At 49.3% G+C, this 20,879-nt stretch overlaps 1 protein-coding gene across 1 annotated transcript; it reads right to left on the bottom strand.

The window, feature by feature from the left end:
• Positions 1-856: 856 nt before the first annotated feature.
• Positions 857-13,290, bottom strand: CCNQ (cyclin Q). The gene is made up of 6 exons (XM_060252288.1): positions 12,986-13,290; positions 11,570-11,681; positions 9,813-9,996; positions 5,674-5,806; positions 3,487-3,714; positions 857-1,492 (listed from the first exon to the last, which is right to left on the bottom strand). Exons 2-6 carry the CDS (start codon positions 11,679-11,681, stop codon positions 1,403-1,405), a joined length of 747 nt encoding a protein of 248 aa, XP_060108271.1. The 5' UTR covers positions 12,986-13,290; the 3' UTR covers positions 857-1,402.
• Between the last annotated feature and the right edge of the window lie 7,589 nt (positions 13,291-20,879).

Genomic DNA, 20,879 nt, shown 5'->3' on the forward strand with positions numbered 1-20,879 from the left:
CAACCTTCATAAGGCCAACAACAGGGCATAGAGGCAGAGACCTTCATGAGAACATCAGAAGAGCTGGATCAGATCTGTGGTCCATCTAGTCTAGCCTCCTGTCTCACACAGTGGCCAACCTTCATAAGGCCAACAACAGGGCATAGAGGCAGAGACCTTCATGAGAACATCAGAAGAGCTGGATCAGACCTGTGGTCCATCTAGTCTAGCCTCCTGTCTCACACAGTGGCCAACCTTCATAGGGCCAACAACAGGACATAGAAGCTGAGGCCTTCATTGCAACATAGGAGTCCAAGCGGATCAGACTTATCTAGTCCAGCATCCTGCCTCACACAGTGGGCAACCAGTTTCTCTGGAGGGCCAACAACAGGGTCATAAAGGCTGAGGCCTTCAATATGAACGTAAGAATGGCTGCGAAGTGTTAGCCAGGCTTCTTCCTTTCTCTAGGGCATGTTCAATTCCCAGGCTACAGCACAACGGGGCTGGCTGGAAATAAGATCTCAGGAGAGCTCCCCAGCACTGGTTTGGAAGTGATGGTCTTAGAAGAAGACTGTAGATTTATATCTTGCCCTTCTCTCTGAACCAGAGAGCGGCTCACAATTTCCTTTATCTTCTTCCCCCACAACAACCCTGTGAGGTAGGCGAGACTGAGAGGGCTCTCATAGCAGCTGCCCTTTTGAGGACAACTTTGCGAGAGCTCTGGCTAACCCAAGGCCATTCCAGCAGCTGCCAAGTGGAGGAGTGGGGAATCAAACCCGGTTCTCCTAGTTAAGAGTCGGCGCACTTCACCACTACACCAAACTGGCTCTCTAAGACAGGAAAACCACACCTGAGTGAAGCATGCGAAGAGGCTGGCTCACAGTTCCATTTTTTAATCTAGAATTAACGAAATCGAGTGCGCAGGGTCACACTGTGCATTGGAAGCCCCGTGGGTATACAGCATTGCGCCCAAGACCAAACGTTCCTCTGGTTCCTCGACGCCCATCTGGTTCTGGTCTGACCCACAGCCGAGCAGTGGTCACGTTGGAGCATTAGGAGCCTTCCCAGAATCAGGGGTGACAACGGAGGCGATTCAGGATGCAGATTTCAGCTGGAACAGGAGACACAGACAGGGAGCGGTGCCTTTCCTCGGCGGCCCCGGTCAAGCTCCGAGTTCAAGGGACAGAAGGAGACAAAGGGTCGCAGGTGGGGAGGACCCGGCAGGTCAGAAACGTCACAGGGCAGGATGTGTGTGGTCCACGCCATTGTCTGGCTGCTTGTGCCAGTTCAGTGCTGGTCAAGCCACAGGCTGAAAAGAAACAGAGGGGAGGCGGCCACAACAGTCCGCAGTGCCTCTCCCTTCTGCTTGGGGCGCTCGAAGCAGCCGGAGGGCTTGCAGAACGAGGCCGCGGCAGCCTTCTCCTTAGGAGATTTCCGTGTCCAGCGTGTAAATCTGTATCAAGTCCAAGACAATCTGGTCAATGACGTTCTTGGAGAGGTCCTCGCTGAACACCTGGAAGGACAGAAAGAGAGTCGAGAAAAACACCTGGGGCGCGCCTGTCCAGCCACCCGGCACTGCTTCCCTCACCTGGCCCCACGTGGCAGGCAGGACTAGCGCAGAGTGACACCACGCCTGCCACTCGGTCGCAGGGATGCGGCACTTCCAATCGCTCTCGTTCAGCATAGATAAAGGGCGCGGGAAGACGCCTTGATCTCTCGTCTCAAGATGCCCTGATTTTATGGTGCCTGATACAATTAGGTATCCTCTCACTCCTCTCGCCTATCTTACTAACTTAAGAGGATCACAAGGTGAGGGAACCTTTCTCCCTGGCGAGATGTTCAACCCTTCCTTCTGCTGTTCCTGAAGGAAGGCACAAGAAAATTCCATTGGCTCAGAGACTTTGCCGGTGTGAGTTGCGAGAAACAGAAACAAGCGAACCTGCGCTTCTAAGATGCCCTTGGTATAGTTTAGCCCATGCTAAATATATTCTCCCTCGGGTTAAGGCTAAGCCAGGGCTAAAAGAGTCTGCTCAGGTAGTCTGTCTCCTCTCAGATCAGAATATCACAAAACAGGTAGCTAAGTTCTGTAATGCTTGTCTTTGTGTTAGAAATGCATACGCCTCTTTATTTCATTGATGCTTTTATTCATTTTACTATTCAGAACGCGGCAGCCAGACTGTTAACGGGGCTCCCTAAGTGGGAGCACGTACAGCCTAGGCTGCGGGAACTGCACTGGCTGCCAATTGTGTACCGGATTCGTTACAAGGTGCTGGTTACTGCCTTTAAAGCCCTATATGGCCGAGGACATGCCTACCTTAGGGACCGTCTCTCCCCACATGTTCCCCAGAGAGTGCTTCGATCTAGCTCGCAAAACCTGCTGACAATCCCTGGGCCGAAGGAGGTCAAATTGAAAATGACAAGGGAGAGGGCCTTCTCGGCTACAGCTCCCCGCTGGTGGAACCAGCTTCCAGAAGAGGTGTGGGCCTTGTGGGACCTTAACCAGTTCTGCCGGGCCTGTAAAACCGTCCTCTTGCAGCTGGCCTTTTAATGTGGAATTATTATACCATCACTATGCAAAGCTATGTTATATTCGTAGCACCAAATTAATCTGTGGTTTTAAATTTTGTTTTATTGATGTTTCAATGCTTAACTGAGTAATAATTGCAAATTGGGATTTTTTTATCTGTTTTATTATTTTACTATTGTAATGCTGTTTTTATGTTATGTGAGCCGCCCTGAGGCTGCTTCGGCGGGGAGGGCAGGATAGAAATTAAAAATTATTATTATTCTATTTTAACCACGGACGATTTTGCCATTCCATGTTTTAAAAGATAAAGGACCAGTCGTTTCCGACTCTGGGATGACAGCTGGGATGACCCTATATGGCCTAAGACCTGCCTACCTTAGGGACCGTCTCTCCCCACATGTTCCCCAGAGAGTGCTGAGATTGAGTTCTCAAAACCTGCTTGCACTCCCCGGGCCAAAGGAGGCCCAACTTAAGTCGACCAGAGACAGGGCCTTTTCAATCACAGCCCCTTGCTGGTGGAACCAGCTACCGGAAGAGGTGAGGGCCCTGCGGGACCTTGGGCAGTTCCGCAGGGCCTGTAAGACAGTCCTCTTCCGGTTGGCATACAACTGAGCGGTACTTGAAAAAATTTTGAATAGAAAGCTGTAGTATGGTACTTTGGTAAATGGCTTTGTTTTACTGTTTTTACTGGTTTATTGTTTAAATGTTGTAAATTGATGTATTTTAAAACTTATTCTTATGTTAGAACTTTTGTGTTGTGAGCCGCCCTGAGCCGCTTTGGTGGGAAGGGCGGGATATAAACTAAATAAAATGAAATGAAAACGAAATGACGTCGCATTACGACGTTTTCACGGCGGACTTTTTACGGGGTGGTTTTGCCATTGCCTTCCCTAGTCACCTACCCTTTTCCAAGCAGATGTGCTCTGAGATGACTTCTCTGATCTAGCCTTGACTCAAGAAGACCCACCTGTCTCCCTCACCTGCCACCACGGCCGCTCGGCTTCGGCATCGGCAGGTACTTCCACCCCGTAGCACTGCAGGGCGAGGTAGAGGACGGACACGGCAATATGCTGCGGGGCGTGCTGCAGGCACAGCGGCCTGTGGTAGCTATCCCGCAGGAGGGCCCAGGCCGCCACCGCCACGGGGGTCCGGTCCCAGCTGTGCCGGTTCATCCAGTGCTTCAGAGAGAGCAGGTAATGGAGCAGGTACTGCAAGGAGAAAAGGGTAGTTTGTCAGGGAGGGGCAAAAGACGGGGGGGGGGGGGGCACAACCCATGCTGCCTCTAAGCCAGGCGTGTCAAACATGCAGCCCGAGAGCCGAATCAGACCCCTGATCAACTGGCTGTCATCTGCTTCCTTCTCCCTCTCTCTTGCTTCCTTCTGCATCACAGCTTGTTTTGCCAGGCTTGCTCAATCGCACAGGAGCTGCAGAGCAAAAATAGAGTTTTTGCTCTGTAGCTCTTGTGCGATTGAGCAAGCCTGGCAAAGCAAGCTGTGATGCAGAAGGAAGCAAGAGAGAGGGAAATGGAGAAAAGATTCTCCAGTGGATGAAACTCCTCCTTTGGGGAGGAGGGGCGGGGGGGAGGGATAGTATTTCTCAATTGCACAGCACAGCTACAAAACCAATCCTCTCTCCTTTCTACTGGCTGAGGCTCCTCCCCCTCCTAGTCCCCTGGAGAAGGAAGGAAACAGCCAGAGCTTCCTTTGCCCAGTTCCCTGGATCGCACAGGAGAGATGCAAAGAAAGCACCTTGAATGCTAACGAGTGCTAAGTTTATATCTCCGCCACCTGGCGTTGCATTTTATGACACAAGTGGCCTCGCCCAGCAAGGTCTCATTTATGACAGATCCGGCCCACATAACAAATGAGTTTGACACCCCTGCTCTAAGCTGGGGAGGCTTGTGAGCAAAAATTCTATTTCATGAGTTACTGGCGTTAAACGTTGTGAGCTACTGCAGGGGTGGCCAAGGGTATTGGCCATGCTGGCTGGGGCTGATGGGAGTTGTAGGCAAAAAAAAAAACCATCTGGAGAGCTACCCTTGGCCACCCCTGAGCTACTGCATCAATGAGTTTGGCTCTGGGGCCATGCTTCCCGAAGACAAAAATGTGTGGGCAGAGATGAAACACCTGTGAGCTAGCTGACACTAACTCAGCTGCGAGGGAACGTTGGCCACAACCGGTGTTCCCTCTGAGGTTAGTCTGAGCCAGCTCACAGGGTTTTTCTAGCCTCCAGCTCATACGTTTTTGTCTTAGCTCAGAAAAAATGGCCCCGGACCAAACTCATTGATGCAGCAGCTCACCGTTGTAATGCCAGTCGCTCACGAAGCAGAATTTTCGCTCACAAGAAAACTCCACACCTTAGAGGGTGCCTGGGCCACAACCCAGTCTCCAGATCAGGGATCCCCATTCATTTTGAGCCTGCGGTATTCTGACACAGGGAGCTGGGCACAGCCGTAAAATGGCCACCACAGGAGGTGGAGGAACTACAAAATGGCTGCCAGACACAGACAGGAAGCCCAAGAGTAGGGGACGACGGGAGTAATTTTTAAAAATATACTGGGAAAAAGTGCTGACAGAGAATAAAGCCAACAGTGTGTTGTACTGGATCGGCTATTGGCCTGATCCAGCATGGCTTTCCTTATGCTCTTATGTCTGGGGCAGGGATGCTCTGTCTTCTTGGGGCTTGGGGGGGGGGCAACAGCAGGAGGGCTTCTAGAGCTCTGGCCCTGCTGGTGAACCTTTGCATGGCCCCTGAGTTTTGGCCCCTGTGTGACACAGAGTGTTGGACTGGATGGGCCACTGCCCTGATCCAACATGGCTTCTCTTATGTTCTTATGTCTGGGGCAGGGATGCTCTGGGTGCTTGGGGTGAAACAGTGGGAGGGCTTCTGGAGTTCTGGCCCTGCTGGTGGACCTTCTGAGGGCCCCTGGGTTTTGGTCACTGTGCGACACGAAGCATTAGACCGGTTGGGCCATTGGCCTGATCCAACATGGCTTCCCTTATGTTCTAAGCTCCAGCCATTCAGTGGAGGCAGGGCCCAGAGGTCTTGACTGCCAAGGCCAGTCCCCATTTCTAGACTCAGCGAAAGGGAGAGGAGTGAAGGCTCGGCCCCCTGCCTCCCGCACAAGGCATGCTTCCCCATTCCCACCCGGGCCGTGCACTCTGGACCTTATGAGGGTGCTGGAAGGAGACCCGGAAGCAGAGCACCCGTAGCATGAGCAGCTCACACTGGACGATGCTGTCCCTCAGCTCCCAGAAGTGGGTGTCCAGCTCCAGTGGCTCACTCCGGGGATGCATGTACCTGCAGGGAAGCAAGAGAGAGATGCCAGGAGGAGCCACGGTCTCTGCGGACCTTTCAAAGAGCTCTGCCTCTTCCTTTGAATCCATTGCCAGTGGGCTAAAAACAAGTGAGCCTCATGTAAAGAGCGACCAGAATGCTTCAAGGGTTGGAACCTTTTCCCTACGAAGAAAGGTTAAAACTAGGGTTCCCAATCCCCAGGTGGGGGCAGGGGATCCCCTGGTTTGGAGACCCTCCCCCCCATGCAGGGTGGTGGGTGGGAGGGAAATGTCTGCTGGGAACTCCATTATTCCCTAGGGAGACCCATTCCCTTAGGGGATAATGGAGAATTGATCCATGCATATCTGGGGGGGTTGTTTTTTGAGGTAGAGGCACCAAATTTTCAGTATAGGATCCAGTGCCGCTTCCCAAAATACCCCCCAAGTTTCAAAAAGATTGGACCAGGGAGTGCAATTCTGTGAGCCCCAAAAGAAGGTGCCCCTATCCATTATTCCCTATGGAAGGCAGGCATTTAGAAGGTGCGCAGTCCCCTATGATGTGATGGCCAGAACTCCCTTTGGAGCTCAATTAGGCTTGTCACAACCTCGCTCCTGGCTCCACCCCCAAAGTCTCCTGGCTCCATCCCCAAAGTCCCCAGATATCTCTTGAATTGGACTTGGCAACCCTAGTTAAAATGCTTGGGGCTCTTTAGCTTATTTATTTATTTCTGTCGATTTATAGCCCGCCCTGTCCCGTGACGGGCTCGAGGCAGGTCCCAACGCAATAAAACAATCAAGCCAACGATAAAACAGAATCAAATCATTAAAATAGATTAAGATTTCAACTAAGATTTCAACAGGTTAAGCCATTTAACTCCACGTTGATTTCAGCGCGGCATGGAACGCTGCAGACACATCCGTTAAACACAGCTTTGGTGTCAAGGACGTCAACTGTATTGGCCCGACTTAAGGAACAGTGCAGGGAGGTCGATTTGATGGTATAATAAAGCAAGGACGTCTGCCTGCCTCAGCCATAGGCCTAGTGAAACAGCTCTGTCTCACAGGCCCTCCGCAATAGCAACAGATCCGGCAGGGCCTGAACGTCTAAAGGGAGCTGGTTCCACCAGGCTGGGTCGACCCGGCTGGTCGAGGCAAGCCGGACATCCCTTGGGCCAGGAACGGTCAAAAGATGTTGATTTTAATGAGCTCAGGGGCTCGTATGGGGAGAGACGGTCTCGCAGGTACGTCGGTCCCAGGCCACATAAGGCTTTAAACATCGGTACAAAAACCTTGAAGCGGATCCGGTACTCGATTGGCGGCCGGTGCAAACTGCGCAGCGTCAGACGACTGCTCGCCACACCATCTCACAGTGGAAAGGCAGGAGGCTTTCAAAAGCATGGTGTATAACTGCATGCAAGCCTGTTCCACATAGGAGAAGAAGAACTGCAGATTTATACCCCACCCTTCTCCGCTCTGGCTTACAATCTCCTATATCTTCTCCCCCCACAACAGACATCCTGTGAGGTGAGTGGGGCTGAGAGGGATCTCACAGCAGCTGCCCTTTCAAGGACAACTCCTGAAATAGCTATGGCTGACCCAAGGCCATTCCAGCAGCTGTGAGTGGAGGAGTGGGGAATCAAACCCTGTGAAGTGGAACAGGCTTCAGAGAAGCTGCCCTTTCAAGGACAACCTCTGCCAGAGCTATGGCTGACCCAAGGCCATTCCAGCAGCTGCAAGTGGAGGAGTGAGGAATCAAACCTGGTTCTCCCAGATAAGAGTCCACACGCTTAATCACTACACCAAACTTTTCCTCAAACAGGAGGAAAAGTTACAGTGTCCCCTTCAGTTTGCCTAAGGCAGCCCTTGGATGCCCTGGGCTAATGCATATGAGAGACTTCTCTTCCTGAGATAGATGACAAGTATCTCAAGATCACCCAAGAATGAAGATTCGATCCTGGGCTTTCTTGCTGCTAACGCTGCACTGCTTTGGGCTGGCATTCTCCACCTGCTTCCCCTCCCTGCCACCTGCCCTCACCTCTGGGGCTAGCAAAAGGGCAGCTGGGAATGGAAACGTTGTTGGGCTAAGTGCCAACGCTGCTGCACCTGGGCAGACTCCCAGCTGCAGCATCAACCAGCGCTCTAGAACAGGTGGCCGAACTGTGGCTCAGGAGTTACATGCAGCTCTTTCCCACACATTGTGTGGCTCTTGGCCGGCTTGGAGAAGACATTTGTCTCTTTAAAGTGCTTCTCAAGCCAAGCCAGCCAGTGGCTTGGAGAATGGATTTAAAGTAAAAGTTCCTTTCTTTCCACCTCTCCCTCCTTTCCCCCATCTATTTGCCTGCCTGCCTGCCTGCCTTCCTTCCTAAACATCTGACATTTGTGTCTTGCGGCTCTCAAACATCTCAGGTTTATTCTATGCGGCTCTTTGGTTAAGCAAGTCTGGCCACCCCTGCAGCAGGCGGTGGACTACGACGCTGATCTGACGGAAACACCAGCCTGTCATACCGTTTCTTACAAGCTCTGTATCAAAGAGGCATCCCACAAATGTCACCATTCGATGGACCACTCTTGAAAGCACCAATTTATGGAGAAACCACAGTATCTTGTCTGCCCCTTGCCCCGCACTCAGCCTCCAGGCAGCTGCCAAGAATTGGTGCACTACACTCCTTTTTTTTTTTAATGAAACAAGTAGTTCACTGAAGTATTTGATCCTGCTTTCATAGAACTCAAACAATACATAACGCAGCATATAGAACATACCTCAATACATCAAATGCTTCTTTTTCTCCTTTTCCTTTTTATTCTCTCCCCCTCCCACTCAAAATGACCAGCTTTAATTCTTATTTCATATCTGTAACCGTAAGCACACCTTTTGGAGTTTAACCAATTCAGGGGTGGCCTGTGGGGAAGGGGACAGAGTAAGTGGGTCTCCTGGAGGAGGCTGGAAAGGCCCAGGTGGGCAGCCGTGTTGGTCTCAAGCAGCAGAACAAAGTGTGAGTCCAGGGGCACCCTTAAAACCAGCAAAGTTTTATTCAAGGTCTGGGGCAGTGATGCTCTGTATTCTTGGTGCTTGGGGGGGGCACAGTGGGAGGGCTGTGAGTGTCCTAGCCCCACTGATGGACCTCCTAATGGCACTTGGGGTTTTTTGGCCACTGTGTTGGACTGGATGGGCCATTGGCCTGATCCAACATGGCTTCTCTTATGTTCTTATGGACCTCCAGATGGCACCTGGGTTTTTTGGCCACTTTGTGACACAGAGGGTTGGACTGGATGGGCCATTGGCCTGATCCAGCATGGCTTCTCTTAGTCTTATGGACCTCCTGATGGGACCTGGGTTTTTTGGCCACTGTGTGACACAGAGTGTTGGACTGGATGGGCCACTGGCCTGATCCAACATGGCTTCTCTTATGTTCTAATAGGACTGAGTGTACCCATTCAAATAAATAACCATTCCATTGGTCTATAGTCCATTTTGTGGCATCTTTCCAGCCAAACGCTATCGCCGCATGGACAGCTAAAATCATAGCTTTAAATAGATCCTGAAAGGATCTGTCTATTTTATAGCTCCCCAAAGTTCCTATAAAGAGCCCCGTGGCGCAGAGTGATAAAGCTGCAGTACTGCAGTTCTAAGCTCTGCTCATGACCTGAGTTTGATCCCGGCAGAAGCTGGGTTTTCAGGTAGCCCGCTCAAGGTTGACTCAGCCTTCCGTCCTTCTGAGGTTGGTCAAATGAGTACCCAGCTTGCTGGGGGGAAAGTGTAGATGACCATAAAAAGTCTGCCGTGAAAACGTTGTGAAAGCAACGTCACCCCAGAGTCATAAACGACTGGTGCTCGCACAGGGGACTTTCACCTTTTTAAAAAAAATTCCCATAAATAACACTTTCCCTGATAACTCCACTTTAACCTTACATACTTCCTCCACCTTTTCCAAGATCTTTTGCCAAAATTCAGACGCCTTAGAACACTCCCAGCAAAGATGTGGTGCGCTACGCTCCTAACCCCAACCTGGCATTCACACAGTGTTTGTTACCTGTGGGACACGTTGATGATGTCCCTCGTCCGCAGGTGCTGCTCCTCCACCTTCCCGGCCAGGTACAGAGCTGCCATGGCAACCAAGTAGGGATCATAGGATTCCAGGGGCACCTCGGTGAAGAAGCGGTGATAGATGGTGCACGCTGTGGCAATGGGGATGGAGCGCAAGCCCAGCTTCACACCTGTGGGGAAGAGGACAGAGCAAACGGGTCTCCTGGAGGAGGCTGGAAAGGCCCAGGTGGGCAGTCATGCTGGTCTCAAGCAGCAGAACAAAGTGTGAGTCCAGGGGCACCCTTAAAACCAGCAAAGTTTTATTCAAGGTCTGGGGCAGTGATGCTCTGTATTCTTGGTGCTTGGGGGGGGGGCACAGTGGGAGGGCTTTGAGTGTCCTAGCCCCACTGATGGACTTCCTAATGGCACTTGGGGTTTTTTGGCCACTGTGTTGGACTGGATGGGCCATTGGCCTGATCCAACATGGCTTCTCTTATGTTCTTATGGACCTCCTGATGGCACCTGGGTTTTTTGGCCCCTGTGTGACAGAGTGTTGGACTGGTGGGCCATTGGCCTGATCCAACATGACTTCTCTTATGTTCTTATATTCTCAGTTTCCTCAACCATTACATATAGGAAGAGAGAGAGTAGAGATGTGTCTAGCTGCTAGGAAGATTAGAGTCATGACAGAGACAGGGGGGAAAAAATGGAAATTACCAGTCTATTCATATAGGTGGAAAGTGAGCAGTAAATTATCATATAACATAATAAAGATGTTTAACAGATTCAGGGGTCAAACAGGAATGATAGGCTTAGTTTATATGGTTTCCACATGTTTGGGTTCAGTTATGGGGGGAAACAGAGAAGGTGGAGTGCGAGCAGTAAATTATCATACAGTATAATGAAAATCTTTAACAGATCCAGAAATCAAACAGGAATAATAAGCTCAGTTTATATGATCTTGGTTTATTTGGGTTCTGTTTTGAGGGGGGGGGGGACAGAGAAGGTGAGGAGTAAATTATCATAAAGTATAATGAAGACGAATAACAGATATGGGGTCAAACAGAAAGAACAAACTGGAATAATAAGTTATAGTTTCCATTTGTTTGGATGAGGAGGGGGGAGAGAAGGAAATAAATATGTCAAAATTGGAGACTGATGTATCCTTAATTGTGGAATGCTGAGAGTAATTAAGAACATAAGAACCTAAGAGAAGCCATGTTGGATCAGGCCAATGGCCCATCCAGTCCAACACTCTGTGTCACACAGTGGCCAAAAAACCCAGGTGCCATCAGGAGGTCCATCAGTGGGGCCAGGACACTAGAAGCCCTCCCACTGTTGCCCCCCCCCCAAGAATACAGAGAATCACTACCCCAGACATAAGAACATAACAGAAGCCATCTTGGATCAGGCCAATGCCCCATCCAGTCCAACACTCTGGGTCACACAGTGGCCAAAAAAAACCAGGTGCCATCAGGAGGTCCATCAGTGGGGTCAGGACACTATAATTGATTGAGACCATGGGGAGGGGGAGGGCAAAGAAGGAAATATATATGTCAAAATTGAAGACTGATGTATCCTTAATTATGGAATGCTGAGAGTAATTGTTTGAGACCCTGGAAAAAGCCTGTGACGAGGCACCAGCTTGACTGCAGGGTGACTGGACCACAGGACAACAGAGGACAGTGAGCTCAGGCAGCAGAGAAGGTCTGCTATTGAGGGCAGAAGCACGGAGGAGAGACACCAAAGCCTCACTTCCCTCACCTGCCTCCATGATGAACCTGCAGACTTTGAAGTGTGTCCTGGCATCGGGAGATATCCGGATGGCCTCCTGCAACACGGTGGGATCCATAAGCATCGACCCGTCCCAAAGCATCTGCAGAAGGGGAAGCAGCCTGGTCAAATTCAGAAGCAGGGGTGGCCAAACTGGCTTGGGAGCCACATGTGGTTCTTTCACACATCTGGTGTGGCTCTCAAAGCCCCCAGCGCCCCATCGGCCAGCTTGGAGAAGGCATTTCTCTCTTTAAATAACTTCTCCAAGCCAAGCCAGCCAGTGGCTTGGAGAATGCATTTAAAGTTAAAGTTGCTTTCTTTCCAACTCTCCCTCCCCCCAATCTATTTGCCTTCCTCCCTAGCTCTGAAACATCTGACATTCAGGTCCTGTGGCTCTGAAACATCTGATGTTTATTCTGTGCGACTCTTATGTTAAGCACGTTTGCTCCAGAGCCATAGAATCTATTCAGCACCAACTTGTCTTAACCACATATGACATCATCACATCCCATCACCACAGGCACGACATCATCTCCATCTACCAGGGTTTTTGTAGCAGGAACTCCTTTGCACATCAGGCCACACCCCCTGATGTATCCAATCCTCCTGCCTACAGTAGGCCCTGTACTAAGAGCTCCATAAGTTCTTGGAGCATTGGCTACATCAGGGTATGTCAGTGGCGGACTGGTCAGGGTGTCAGCTTGCCTGATGGCCAGTGGGCCCCCTTAAACATTAGATAATATGTTAAAAATGTTAATGACCTTTTAGTAGCTTGAAAATATAGTAGAAGTTCCAGTATTATGTAATGCAGCTAAATTTTACATTGTATTTAGGGTTGCCAGCCTCCAGGTGGGGCCTGGGGATCTCCCGCTTTTACAACTGATCTCCAGCTGGCAGAGATCAGCTCCCCTGGAGAAAATGCAATCTGTATTGACATTTAATATCTACTGCATGCTGCCAGTCATATGTACAATATATGTACACTGTAATTACTAAAAAGATAAGACGTTTGTTTTGCAAAAGTTTTAACTGCACCTTTTCCCCGCTTACGTGTTTTTTGAAAATTTTATTTATTTCTTACAAAAATGAAATTATAGCCTTAAAGTTGTGGGCGGGCCTTCCTTGTCTCCTGGCAACCAATATTTTTAGACCCAGTCCGCCACTGGGGTGTGTGGCCTAATATGCAAAGGAGTTCCTGCTACCCAAAAAAGCCCTGCTTTAAACCTTCTCATTCTACCCCCTGACATCACTCTGCCTCAGAACAACCGGTGGAAACCTTGGGGTGACGTCATACACGAAGCCAATGGCGTCACCCGCGTTCTATTCCGTGATGACGCGTCACGCGGTCCTGAGGAGCCACCCAGCCTATCGGCGCGGAGCCTCGCGCGGGGTCATGTGATCGCTCACCCAATCAAGCGCGGCTAACGGCCTCCGGGCCCCTCATGAACAAAGGGGGCGGGAGGTCCGAGGCTCCCGCGACGAGCCTCTCAATACCCGGATGTCTCCTCGGCCACTGGACTTGGCAGCCGCGTTAAGGCTTCTGTGATAGCACTTCCGAGTTGAAAGGGGTGTGTCGCCCCCATGACGGAAGCCCAACAGCCGCCCTATCGGAACCGACCTCCTGGCCTGGGATGGAGCCGCTCTCGTGTTCAAATTTTCTCAGGCGACTGAGCCAGACAACCCTCCCGCGAGGGCCTTTCTGCGGCAATCTCAACAACGATTGGCTATTGGACAACGAAGTGGGGAGGGCGAAGGCCCCTCTGATTGGATGCGAAGGGGTGGTGGGTCGGCGCCCAATCGTAAGAAAGCGTGGATGCCGTGCCTTCCCTCCTCATTGGACGGGGCGGTGGAGGAGCGGGCTGAAAAGACCAATCACTCGACGCTGAGCTCTCAGGAGGCGGCCTTTAACGTTGACTCTCGGAATCAGCCAATCAGCGAGGAGGAAAGCTGGGGGGTGGGGTAGCAAGGTAGGTGTGGAAGGAGGAGAGGCTGTTGGTTCTTTTGCGTCTTCCGGGGGTAAAATGGGGTTGCCACCTCCAGCCTGGAGAATTCCTGGAGTGGAAAATTTAGGAAGGGATATCACCTAAAATCTAGTGTTTGTCCTCTAAAGCTGCCAATTCCTTGAGGGGGACATGATCTCCAGAAAGTAGAAAAGAACAAGGTCATACTGGAACCCTTGTTTCACACTATTCAAGTGCCTTTCAATGTTGTAAAAGAACGGTGTTTTTTGCCCAGGGTAAGAAAATGTAAAGAGCTCGAAGAAGCCTGTGCGAAACAAGGGTTCCAGTACGACCTTGTTCTTTTCTTCTTTCTGGATTGCTAGCTGCATATATTGAGAGACATTGATCAATTTCACAACCATTACACCAGGATTCTTTGGAATGAACTTGGCATTGATTGCTATAAAGACTGGACTGATTCCTGGTGAACACGATCCCTATTTTGCTAAGGTCTAATTGTATGGTCTTTGATGAACTAATATATGCTTTTGTAATTGTTGAATTTTTTTTTTCTGTGAGTTTGTTGGTTGTACGGAGGCTGGTTTTCACAGAAAGCCTTGTGCTTTGGATTTCTCTGGAGATTCGCTGGAGATTGGCAACTATACTCACAAGATTTGGATTCGCTGGAGATTGGCAACTATACTCACAAGAAGAGAGTTTTAGGTACCAGGTTTTGGTGCTAGGTTATGCCAGGTCTGCGTTACTTGTATTTATTTCATTTATATCAAGTTTGTGCTGCTTGAATTGGATTGTGCAGTAGAGATGCAAAAATATTACTTCCGTTAGGTTTAGATTGCAAATAAATTAGCTTGCATTGTTAGCATCTTATCTCTGCCTGAATTTATTTTTTTACTTTTGAAGCTCTGGACTGAGAAGCTGGAAGGCATGAGGGTTGCCAACTTCCAGGTAGGGCCTGGCAATCTCCTGGTGTTACAAATCAGGGTTGCCAGCCTCTAGATGGGTTCAAATCAAAAATACACTGCTTATAGGCACAGCAGTAAGAATATTTTAGTGATAACCAGGCGTACACAACAAAACACTAATTCCAAATATGCATTCCATGGTGCAAACACAAGTCGTTTCCAACTCTGGGGTGACGTCACATCACAAAGTTTTCGTGGCGCGCTTTTTATGGGGTGGTTTGCCATTGCCTTCCCCAGTCATCTACGCTTTCCTCCCAGCAAGCTGGGTGCTCGTTTTACTGATCTCGGAAGGATGGAAGGCTGAACCAACCTTGAGCCGGCTACCTGAACCCAGCTTCTGCCAGGATCGAGCTCAGGTCGTGAGCAGAGCTTAGGACTGCAGTACTGCAGCTTTACCACTCTGCGCCAAGGGGCTCTATATCCCAATATAAAAAAAAGGTAGTCCCCTGTGCAAGCACCAGTCGTTTTTAACATAAGAACATAAGAGAAGCCATGTTAGATCAGGCCAATGGCCCATCCAGTCCAACATTCTGTGTCACACAGTGGCCAAAAAAAAAAAATATATATATATATATATATACACACACACACACACACACACACACACACACACACTGTGGCTAATAGCCACTGATGGACCTCTGCTCCATATTTTTATCTAACCCCTTCTTGAAGGTGGCTATGCTTTTGGACGCCACCACCTCCTGTGGCAGTGAATTCCACATGTTAATCACCCTTTGGGTGAAGAAGTACTTCCTTTTATCCGTTTTAACCTGTCTGCTCAGCAATTTCATCAAATGCCCACGAGTTCTTGTATTGTGAGAAAGGGAGAAAAGTACTTCTTTCTCTACTTTCTCCATCCCATGCATTATCTTGTAAACTTCTATCATGTCACCCCTCAGTCGACGTTTCTCCAAGCTAAAGAGCCCTAAGTGTTTCAACCTTTCTTCATAGGGAAGGTGTTCCAGCCCTTTAATCATTTTAGTTGCCCTTTTCTGAACTTTCTCCAATGCTATAATATCCTTTTTGAGGTGCGGCGACCAGAACTGCACACAGTACTCTGGGGTGACGTTGCTTTCACGTTTTCACGGCAGACTTTTTATGGGGTGGTTGCCATTGCCTTCCCCAATCATCTACACTTTTCCCCCAAGCAAGCTGGGTACTCATTTGACTGACTTCGGAAGGATGGAAGGCTGAGTCAACCTGGAGCTGGATACTTGAACCAGCTTCCGCCGGGATCGAGCTCAGGTCATGAGCAGAGCTTAGGACTGCAGTATTGCAGCTTTACCACTGCGCCAAGGGGCTCTATATCCAAATATTAAAAAAAGGTAGTCCCCTGTGCAAGCACCAGTCGTTTTCGACTCTGGGGTGACGTTGCTTTCACAACGTTTTCACGGCGGACTTTTTTACAGGATGGTTTGCCATTGCCTTCCCCAGTCATACACTTCCCCCCAGCAAGCTGGGGACTCATTTGACCAACCTCGGAAGGATGGAAGGCTGAGTCAACCTTGAGCCAGCTCCCTGAACCCAGCTTCTGCCAGGATTGAACTCAGGTCGTGAACCGAGTTTAGGACTGCAGTACTTTACCACTCTGCGCCACTGGGCTCTTATATCCCAATATATGGATATACAAATTCCAAAAACGAATTCCAAATATATATATGGACAACAGTGAGTCGATCCGAAGTGCACCAGTCCAAGATGAATGAATAAGTACAGAGCTGGCGCATGGAAGTTGGTGAACTAGCCGATTGCCTAGGGCTCCAGCTCCCAGCAGGGGTGGGGGGCAGGCACCCCCTGCCTGCTCGTGCCATCCTTGAGCCTCCGCCGCTATTTCAGCTCTGAGGAATCTTTTCCTCAGAGCCAAAAGAGCCACGTTTCCCTCCCCCGGCGTCTTCCGAGGCCACTGGGGAAGCAAATGGCCAAGTGTTCTTTCAGCTCTGAGGGATTGGAGGAACTCCCCCAATCCCTCAGAGCCGAAAGAGTGGCGCTGAGTGCCAAGCGTGATGACGTCACCATGATGTCATCATGCCACGTACACACAAGTTTTTACTTGGGGGGGGCGCACATTGGGGTTTTGCCTTGGGCGGCAGAACCCACATGCCAGGCCTGAATAAGTATATAGTCTTGGTATCACTTTGAATTGGGTCCTTTAACCTGGACTCCAAAGAGATTAAAATCTTAATTAAGAACATAAGAGAAGCCATGTTGGATCAGGCCAATGGCCCATCCAGTCCAACATTCTGTGTCACACGGTGGCCAAAACCCAGGTGCCATCAGGACATAAGAACATAAGAGAAGCCATGTTGGATCAGGTCAATGGCCCATCCAGTCCAACATTCTGTGTCACACAGTGGCCAAAACCCAGGTGCCATCAAGAGGTCCACCAGTGGGACCAGGGTGCTAGAAGCCCTCCCACTGTGCCCTCCCAAGCACCAGAATACAGAGCATCACTGCCCCAGACAGAGAATCCCAACAATAAACTGTGGCTAATAGCCACTGATGGACCTCTGCTCCATATGTTTATCCAATCCCCTCTTGAAGCAGTCTATGCCTGTAGCCTCCACCACCTCCTGTGGCAGTGAATTCCATGTGGTAATCACCCTTTGGGTGAAGTAATACTTCCTTTTATCAATTGCTTTGGCCCCACTTTGGGGAGGGACGGTGGCTCAGTGGTAGAGCATCTGCTTGGGAAGCAGAAGGTCCCAGGTTCAATCCCCGGCATCTCCAAAAAAAAAAAAGGGTCCAGGCAAATAGGTGTGAAAAACCTCAGCTTGAGACCCTGGAGAGCCGCTGCCAGTCTGAGAAGACAATACTGACTTCGATGGACCAAGGGCCTGATTCAGTAGAAGGCAGCTTCATATGTTCATATGTTCACTCCAAAAGTAATAACAATGATTAAGAACATATATTTGGAATTAGTTGTGTTGTGCCTGCAAACAGTGTATTTTTTGTTTGGATCCTCCACACTGCAGTCCATTGTTTTGACTACTAGCCTCCAGGTGGGGCCTGGAGATCTCCCTCTTTTACAACTCCAGCTAGCAAAGATCAGCTCCTCTGGAGAAGATGGACTCTATGAAATTGGACCATGCTGAGGCCCCTCCCCAAGAGTTAGTCTTTTTATAGCCCACATTTCACTACATGAAGGAGTCTTAGAGTGGCTTCCAATCCCCTTCCCTTCCTCTTCCCACAACAGGCACCCTGTGAGGCAGGTGGGGCTGAGACAGCTTTGCTCTTGAGAGAACAGCTCTGAGAAAACGGTGACTGACCCAAGGTCCTCCAGCTGGCTGCATTTGGATGAGGAGAGAATCAAACCCAGTTCTCGAGATGAGAGTACTAACCGCTATGCCACGCTGGATCACAGAAGCTTGGTCTGATATACAAAAAATGAAAACCTGTTTTGAAATGTAGACCATTTGCTGTTCTAGAAAAGGGCAAGAGTCCAGCAGCACCTTAAAGACTAACAAAATTCATTGTAGATAGAGCCAAGCGGGCAGCCGTGTTGGTCTGAAGCAGCAGAACAAAGTAGGAGTCCAGTTGCACCTTTAAGATCCACAAAGTTTTATTCAGAATGGAAGCGTTCGTGTGCTCTCTAGGCACACTTCATCAGACGAGGAATCAGGTACAGTGGGCAGAGCTACATATAGTTGGTAGGCAATGATTTAGAATGCAAAATGGTACAAATTTAAGATCCAATGGAAAAAGGAAAGGTCCCTTTGCAAGCACCAGTCGTTTCCGACTCTGGGGTGACGTTGCTTTCACAGTGTTTTCACGGCAGACTTTTTACGGGGTGGTTTGCCATTGCCTTCCCCAAAGAGTCAATGACAGAATAGTAAAATTAACAAATTGAGCAAATCTTTGGGTCACATGAACATGAAAAAAAAGAGAAGAAGATGAAGAAGATATTGGATTTATATCCCGCCCTCCACTCCGAAGAGTCTCAGAGCGGCTCACAATCTCCTTTACCTTCTTCCCCCACAACAGACACCCTGTGAGGTGGGTGGGGCTGGAGAGGGCTCTCACAGCAGCTGCCCTTTCAAGGACAACTCCTGCGAGAGCCATGGCTGACCCAAGGCCATTCCAGCAGGTGCAAGTGGAGGAGTGGGGAATCAAACCCGGTTCTCCCAGATAAGAGTCCGCACACTTAACCACTACACCAAACTGGCTCTCCAGAAAGCAATAAAACAGTGATTTGTTAAAATGTGAGAATGTCAAATAGGGATATTAGCTGTCTATCTCATTACATATACTAAAACCATCTTTCACTATATTTTAATGTAGAACAAAATAGGAGTCAAGTTGCATCTTTAAGACCAACTTAGTTTTAGTCAGAACATAAGCCTTCGTGTGCTCTCCAAGCACACTTCATCAGACGAGGAATCCGGTACAGTGAGCAAAGCCACACATAGCTGGTAGTCAGTGACTCAGAATGCAAACTGGTTCTACTACTTCAGACCAACACGGCTGACTACTTGGATCTATATTTTAATGTGTTTTTCTCCTAATGGCAAACTATGTCTATTACATGTTAAAAGGTAAATTAGTTGGATGGAAAAACATCTGAGATAGAAATGCCCAGGCTTATAACCATAGAGTGATTGACAGACATTCTCACATTTTGACATATCACTGATTCTTTGTCACCAGTGTGACTCCGAATGAGCTCATTTGCATGTTAATCTCTGTACTTTTAACGGGCAATTTCCCACAACTTTATGTCATTTACTCTGCTTGCTACCGCTAGTCACGGGAAATGTCACCGAGTCCTGCCCTCTGACGACAAAACAGCCGCTTCCAGCAACATCTCTGCTTCCTGCGATTTCATCCTCTGTTGACAGATTATCAGTTTTTGGATCTCGATACTGTAGCCTTGCCATTCTCATACATACCGGGGTGTATTTTGTAAGCCTTCGAGCAGGGGTGTTGAACGTGCAGTTTGGGGTCCGAATCAGGGCCCTGGAGGGCTCCTATCAGGCCCCCGAGCAACCGGCTGTCATCTGCTTCCATCTCCCTCTCTCTTGCTTCCTTCTGCATCACAGCTTGCTTTGCAAGGCTTGCTCAATTGCACAGGAGCTACAGAGCAAAACCTCTATTTTCTCCATTGGCTGTGGCGCCTCCCTTGGGGAGGAAGGGGGGAGGAATAGCTTGCTTTGCGAGGCTCTCTCAATTGCACAGCAGAGCTACTGAGCCAAGCCTCTCTTCCTTCTATTGGCTGAGGCTCCACCTCCCCCAGTCCCCTAGGGAAGGAAAGAAAGAGCCAGAGCTTCCTTTGCCCAGTTCCTTGGATCCCATGGGAGAAATACAAAAAAAGCATCTTTAAAACCAATGAGTGCTAACATTTTAAGCATGTTTTAAATTTTTTAAAAAATATATTTCATAGAATCATAGAGCTGGAAGGGACCTCTAGGGTTATCTAGTCTGACACCCTGCACAATGCAGGAAACTCACAAACACCTCCCCCTAAATTCACAGGATCTTCATTGCTGTCAGATGGCCATCTAGCCTCTGTTTCAAAACCTCCAAGGAAGGAGAACCCACCACCTCCTGAGGAAGCCTGTTCCACTGAGGAATCGCTCTAAAGGTCAGGAGGTTTTTCCTAATGTTGAACCGGAAACTCTTTTGATTTCATTTCAACCCATTGGTTCTGGTCCTACCTTCTGGGGCCACAGAAAACAATTCCACACCATCCTGTATAGGACAGCCCTTCAAGTACTTGAAGATGGTGATCCTATCACCTCTCAGCCGCCTCCTCTCCAGGCTAAACATCCCCAGCTCCTTCAGCCTTTCCTCATAGGACTTGGTCTCCAGACCCCTCAACATCTTCGTCGCCCTCCTCTGGACTCGTTCTAGCTTGTCTACATCCTTAAATTGTGGTGCCCAAAACTGAACACAGTACTCCAGGTGAGGTCTTACCAGAGCAGAGCAAAGCGATACCATCACATCACGTGATCTGGACACTATACTTCTGTTGATACAGCCCAAAATTGCATTTGCCTTTTTAGCCACCGCATCACACTGTTCATGTTCAGCATATGGTCCACTAAGACCCCTAGATCCTTTTCTTAGTGGATCATACGCTGAGCATGAGTCAAACATGATTTGTGTCTGTGTTCTTTATAAAATTTATATCTCTGCTACCTAATCTTAGATAGGCCCACCCAACCCAAAATGGCCAGGCCCAACAAGGTCTCATTTACGTCAGATCCAGCCCTCATAAAAAATGAGTTTGACACCCCTGCCTTAGAGCTCGCAAACAGCTTGTTCTTTTACCAAAAAAAAAGGAGCGGGGGGGGGGGGATGAAGACTGATCGTCTAGCTCGATTCTAGCGCTCCTGCAGTATCACAGCATCCATAGGGCTCTAGTGATAATTGGCTCGT

The sequence above is a fragment of the Heteronotia binoei genome, chromosome 13, assembly GCF_032191835.1.
Source record: "Heteronotia binoei isolate CCM8104 ecotype False Entrance Well chromosome 13, APGP_CSIRO_Hbin_v1, whole genome shotgun sequence".
In the NCBI taxonomy this organism is placed as follows: Eukaryota; Metazoa; Chordata; class Lepidosauria; order Squamata; family Gekkonidae; genus Heteronotia; species Heteronotia binoei.

What these genes read in the sequence shown, in the direction of transcription:
- CCNQ (XM_060252288.1), bottom strand. Translation starts at nt 11,681, where the DNA reads ATGCTTTGGGACGGGTCGATGCTTATGGATCCCACCGTGTTGCAGGAG. An exon ending in CAGGTTCATCATGGAGGCAG is followed by an intron (nt 9,997 to 11,569) that starts GTGAGGGAAGTG and finishes TCTTCCCCACAG; the next exon opens with GTGTGAAGCTGGGCTTGCGC. An exon ending in ATCATCAACGTGTCCCACAG is followed by an intron (nt 5,807 to 9,812) that starts GTAACAAACACT and finishes GCTTCCCTGCAG; the next exon opens with GTACATGCATCCCCGGAGTG.